This window comes from Diachasma alloeum, unplaced genomic scaffold (assembly GCF_001412515.2).
Source record: "Diachasma alloeum isolate Michigan unplaced genomic scaffold, Dall2.0 Dall_scaffold_01559, whole genome shotgun sequence".
Taxonomy (NCBI): domain Eukaryota; kingdom Metazoa; phylum Arthropoda; class Insecta; order Hymenoptera; family Braconidae; genus Diachasma; species Diachasma alloeum.
Window position 1 is genome coordinate 11,001 of NW_021681655.1, and position 5,786 is coordinate 16,786.

The following is a 5,786-nucleotide window of genomic DNA, read 5'->3' on the forward strand; positions in this document are numbered from 1 at the left end:
GGCTCTGTATGGTACGAAAAAATCCATAGATTCATTACAAATGGAGTTATCCACTTTGAGACAACGAGAAGGAGAATCTGTAAGCTGCTATGGTTCAAGGACTGAGAGTATTACAGCGGAATTGGTGGACGTGTTATCGAAAACCAAGGGGACACTAGCTGAGAAACAAACAGTGGAGGATGCCATTAGACAGCTAGCAAAAACAAGTTTCGAGACTGGATTGCGTGGACAACTACAGGTGCTTGTAAGGGCCCGGGCTTTCAAAACACTGCATGAATCAGTCATTGGAGCTATTGATTTAGCTAAAACATCGAACTTGCAATCAGGAAAGCCAAGAATTTTTGATGGGCCGAGGGTAGAGAAAACTTGTTACAGGTGCAACTTGGCTGGTCATTTTTCCAGAGACTATCCCGCTCGCGAGGGTTCCACAAGGCTTCCTCGAGGAGAGGGGAAGAGAACATCGGTAATGCAGTTTGGAGCTGTTTGCAAATACTGCAAATATTCGGGTCACGAGGCATAGTGGATTGTCATAAGTGTAATATGTTTATTGTGTCAGGTTAATTAATAAGCACTGGTTAACTTAGTATCATGTATATTTATTAACTCTGCATACACGAGGCTTGTACTCGATCTCCCTCTTCCATGTCACTGCCCTTCACCGCGCCTGTGTCAACTGACTATACCACTCCTACAACATCTCCCTTCTTTTTCTGATAACTTATAATTAAATATTACCACATTGTAATTTTTGTTTTTTCTAGTATTGTTCAAGTGCAAACCTACTTCGACACCCAATGTCCATATCTATTCGGTGGTTTGACTGTTCGTCCTGAACGAGTCACTCTCGGTTCTGAATTAAGTTCTGTGTGTGATTCAGGTGATGCACCTAAGTGAGGAACGCTTTCGTTCGTCTCTCTCAAGCTCTCTACCTGTTCTGATTGTTCCAAATCATTTGACTCGTAATCATCCAAATGTTCCTCTGGTTCGATTTTGAACTCATAGTTGTTTGCATTGTTTATTAGATATTTTCTATTTCGTGTAAGAACCCTGCCTGAATCAGTGAGCACTCTGTATGATCTCGGTTCTCTATTTCTCTCAATTACTACTCCAGATTTCTCATAACTTTTCTTCTTCAAGTCTCTGATTCTTACCATCTCTCCTCTTTCCAACTCAGACAGCGTTCTCGCACTCTTGTCGTAATAAATTTTCTGGTTCTGTTGTCTTTCAAGTAAAATCTTTTTCGGTTTATAATTGGACTGAGGATTATAATTATCATTAGTATTTGGCAATAACCCCGCAACATTTTTCCTTAGAAGTATTTGATTGGGTGAGCCCAAAAGAGGCGAGATAGGCGTATTTCGAAATTCCAGTAAGGCAAGGAAAGGATCTTTCCCATCCAAATCTGCTTTTTTCAAAATCTTTTTGATTGTTTGAATGTGTCTTTCAGCTAACCCATTGCTTTGTGGGTACTCTGGAGAGGATTTTACATATTTAAAGTCCCATTTTTCAGTAAATTCCACAAATTCTCGCGAGTTAAACTGTGGGCCACCGTCTGAAATTAAAGTTTTTGGAATTCCAAAACGTGAAAAAATTGTTTTCAGTTTCTTAATAACTTCCTCACTGGTAGTTTTCGTCAATACCTCTATCTCAACAAACTTTGAAAAATAGTCCACGACTATCAAATAGTTATCACCTTTGTAAAAAAATAAATCAGTACCTAATTTAATCCAAGGCCCCTCCGGGACTTCATGAGGTAACATTGGCTCTTTTGTATGACTGCGTCTATAATGTAAGCAAGTTTCACAGTTATTAATCATCTCGTCGATTTCTTTAGACATTCCAGGCCAAAACAAAATTTCACGTGCCCGAGCTTTAGTTTTTTCGATTCCCGGATGACTGTAGTGCAGTTTGTCGAGCATGTCTCGACGTAAAGTCTCTGGTACAATCATTTGGTTTCCTTTGAAAAGGATTCCCTCCATGTAAAATATTTCATGACTCATTTTTCCATATTGTTTAAGCTCGTTTGGAATTTTGTTGTGATTTGGCCATCCAAATTGTACAAAATGTTTCATTATTTGCAAGTTTTTGTCCTTCTCCGTTTCTCTTACGAATTTCTCTAATTTACCCTCGCTCATGTAATCACGGTAGTTTATGAATAGGATCTGTGTTTCTAAGTCTTTTTCATCCTCTTCACTGTCAAGCAAATGTGCTCTAGACAGTGCGTCTGCAATGTGTAAGTATTTACCCTGTTTATATTTTACATTTATATCGCAACCTTGTAATCTCAGTCTCATTTTCTGAAGTCTTACTGGTATTTCACTCATTGGTTTGTTGAATATTGGAATAAGGGGCTTGTGGTCACTCTCCACCGTTACCTCTTTACCTAGTATATATTGTCGAAAACGCTCACATCCAAAGACAATTGCATACATTTCTTTTTCAATTTGCGCCCATGCCTGTTGTGTCTTAGTCAAGGCTTTGGATGCATAAGCTACTGGTAAATTATTTTGTAATAGTACTGCACCAACACCTGTGCTGCTCGCATTTACACTTACTACACAAGGTACATTTACGTCATAAAATTGTAATACTGGACTCGAAGTTAGCAATTTTTTAATCTGTCTCAAAGCGTTCTCGTGGATTTGAGTCCAGTTAAATATTGTATTCTTTCTGATTAATTCTCTCAATGGTACTGTGTACTCAGATACCATTGGGATGTACTTTAAAACATAATTGATCATTCCCAATAGTCTCTCGACGTCTTTTGAACTTTTTGGTGTTTTCATCTCTTTAATGGCCTTTACTTTCTCCTCATCAATCTCTATACCTTTATCTGTAAAGATATGGCCAAGGAATTTAACTCTATTAGATCCCGTTACACATTTGTCTCTATTTAATTTAACATTATATTCTTTGGCTCGTTCCAATACTTGTCTTAATATATTATTCTGTTCCTCTACATCTTTAGCCCAGATTAAAATGTCGTCTATGTAAACTTCAATGTTTCGAATACCTGCAAATATTCTCGAATACTCTCTGTGGAAAACTTCAGGTGCGGTCTTTATAGCATAAGGTAACCTCTTAAAACAGTAACGTCCAAATGGTGTCTGAAATGTTGTTAATTTTGAGCTCTTCTCTTCTAATCTGATTTGATAGAAGGGTGTACTTGCGTCTAACATACTAAAAATTGTTGCACCTTTGACTCTGGAGGCTATTTCCTCAAACGTCGGTAGTTTACAATGTTCTCTTAATAAGCATTCATTTAAATAAATAGGATCTAAACAAACTCTCAGTGCGTTTCTAGGTTTTTTTACTATCACTACCGCGGTCTCAAACTCCGTTGGCTCAGTTATCTCTCTTATTATCTCATTGGTCTTCATTTTTTTCAACTCGATCTCGTATGCATCTCTCAGCTTGAATGGAATGTTCCTGCAAGGAACACTTGTACCTTTTGAATCGGGTTTTAATTTCTACTCATACTCAAAATCACGTATTTCTCCTAAACCTTCAAATACATCTTTATATTCTTCCAAAATATTCTCAGGTGTTTTTATAACATTCACTTTTGCAATTAAATTCAACGTACTGATTGTCGGATCTCCGATTACCGATATTGCCTCACCTCTAACAATATAAAAAGGTACTTCATACTCTTTATCTCTAATCTCACACTTCAGTTTAGTTTTACCCAAAACGGCAATAGAACTCCCATTATAATTACTCAGTCTTTGCCTTGTTGGCTCTATCAGTACTCGGATTCCCAGATTCTGTAGATTTTTGAAGCTCATCACGTTGCAACCAGCACCAGTATCCAACTTGAAATCAATTTCCCTGCCATATTGTGTTAATTTAATTTTCTCATTCCAACGACTCGACTGTACAGTATTTATTTTAATCATTCCAAGGAGGTGTGGTTGCCGTGTTTCGCTATCGCTGTCTGACTCTGATTCTACATTTATTTTCTTTATTTCTACTCTCTTTCGACACATTTTACCATAATGATTAACTCCCTGACATTTATAACATTCAACTCCATATGCTGGGCATCGTCCATACCCATGTTGATACCCATAATTACCACATCTTGTTACCGACTGTTGATCTCCTCGTTGTTTTCTGCTCCACACCCCCTCCCTAGATGGCTCTCCTTGCTGCTGGACTGGTCTATCTCTATGTTCTGTTTGTCTCAGTGGTGGCCCTCTCTGCTGCGATGTTCTCGACGGGAAATGTCCCCCACCTCGTTCTTTGCCATTGTATGTCTTAACATAATCCACTGCAATGTCTGTCACTTCTTCTTGTAAAGTTTTCAACTGTTCTTCTGCCATTTCACTCGTTCTACACATCTTAATACATTTTTTCATATCCAACTCTTCTGTTCTCAGTAGTCTCTCTTTCAATTTTAAGTCCCTCAGTTCCGAAATGATCTGATCTCTAATTAAACTCTGTCTTATAGTACCAAATTCACACTCACTGCTTTGCTTTTGTAAGTCTGTCAGAAAGTCATTAAATTTCTCACCGTCTTTTTGCTTACGTTGAAAAAATAGATGCCTAATAATAGTTTCATTTTTCTTTGGGACACAGTATTCCTGGAACTTCTCTACCACTGTTTTATACACTTTTTTCTGGGTCTCTGTCAACTCGAATGTTTCATATTTCTCGTTAGCTTCATCTCCAATGCAATGTAAGAGTATTGCTATTTTTACTTCATCTGGTTTTCCTGCACATTCTGTAGCTACCAAGTATCTCTCCAGTTTTTTAATCCATTTCTTCCACCTTTCAGCCAAATTTCCGTCCAGGCATAATGGCTCCGGTGCCTCTAGGTGTATTGGTGTCACTGTTGTAGCGGCCATCTTTCACGTTCGTTTTTGTAACGACTTCTCAAGGCACACTTATTTGACACTTATTCTCCGTGTTTATCATGTTCAATCTGATTTTTTTTATATATAGGTTTTTCACCGACTGCGCCATGTAATATGTTTATTGTGTCAGGTTAATTAATAAGCACTGGTTAACTTAGTATCATGTATATTTATTAACTCTGCATACACGAAGCTTGTACTCGACCTCCCTCTTCCATGTCACTGCCCTTCACCGCGCCTGCGTCAACTGACTATACCACTCCTACAACAATAAGCTGAGGAACAAACTGGGACTGTCAGACGATCAGGCGATTCTTGAGGGAAAGAAAGAATCAGGCACTGCGAAACCACGTAATTTTGCAGGAAGTAATGAAAGCTTAAAACTGCCAGTAGGAGCATTCCAGATTTGTTCAAAATTTGTTCTTGTTGGTGAATTGATTTAGAGAGAGAAATTCAATTTCAATTGTTAAAATTTTGTTATCGTTGATGAAAAAAAATTTATTTTAAAAGGGGAGGAATGTTATGCCCCAAATTTGGTCAATTGCGTTATTGTTTAATATGTGGATATACAACATTGTCAGCGTGACACTTGCCAGCGTAACTGGATTATGCTGACCAAGTGATGAAATGTAAACAATCAATGTATTATTTAAGAGAAGGTTGGGTCTGCCCAGAACAGACCTGAATTGGACTCCGACGCGTACAAAAGTCGTAAACTCTTTGTAATCAGTCAGATGATACAGTAATTATAATCATGTAATAAATTCTCATGTTTAAATGCCGATAAACCATTGGTGGGATTTATCCCTTTAAGTCCAGAACCTACTATAATTATAAGTACCCCCCATGCTGGGTATAATAACTTGAGAGAAGTATTATTTTTTTCAATAACGTATTTTTCCAATCGAGTCATTCCCAGGTAAGCCT

General features: G+C 37.8%; 1 protein-coding gene across 1 annotated transcript; it reads right to left on the bottom strand.

The window, feature by feature from the left end:
- Positions 1–779: 779 nt before the first annotated feature.
- On the bottom strand, positions 780–4,850 carry LOC107046602. Its single transcript, XM_015269252.1, has 3 exons — positions 3,587–4,850; positions 1,866–3,448; positions 780–1,256 (listed from the first exon to the last, which is right to left on the bottom strand). The coding sequence occupies exons 1-3, from the start codon at positions 4,848–4,850 to the stop codon at positions 780–782; spliced, it is 3,324 nt and encodes a 1,107-aa protein (XP_015124738.1).
- Between the last annotated feature and the right edge of the window lie 936 nt (positions 4,851–5,786).

Excerpts from the sequence above, each read along its gene's own strand:
- LOC107046602 (XM_015269252.1), bottom strand. The coding sequence starts at position 4,850 with ATGGCCGCTACAACAGTGACACCAATACACCTAGAGGCACCGGAGCCA. Across the intron at positions 3,449-3,586 it reads AATCGGAGATCCGACAATCA|GTACAAGTGTTCCTTGCAGG; the intron begins GTACGTTGAATT and ends CCGATTCAAAAG. Across the intron at positions 1,257-1,865 it reads TCGAAAAAACTAAAGCTCGG|TCCAATTATAAACCGAAAAA; the intron begins GCACGTGAAATT and ends TATAATCCTCAG.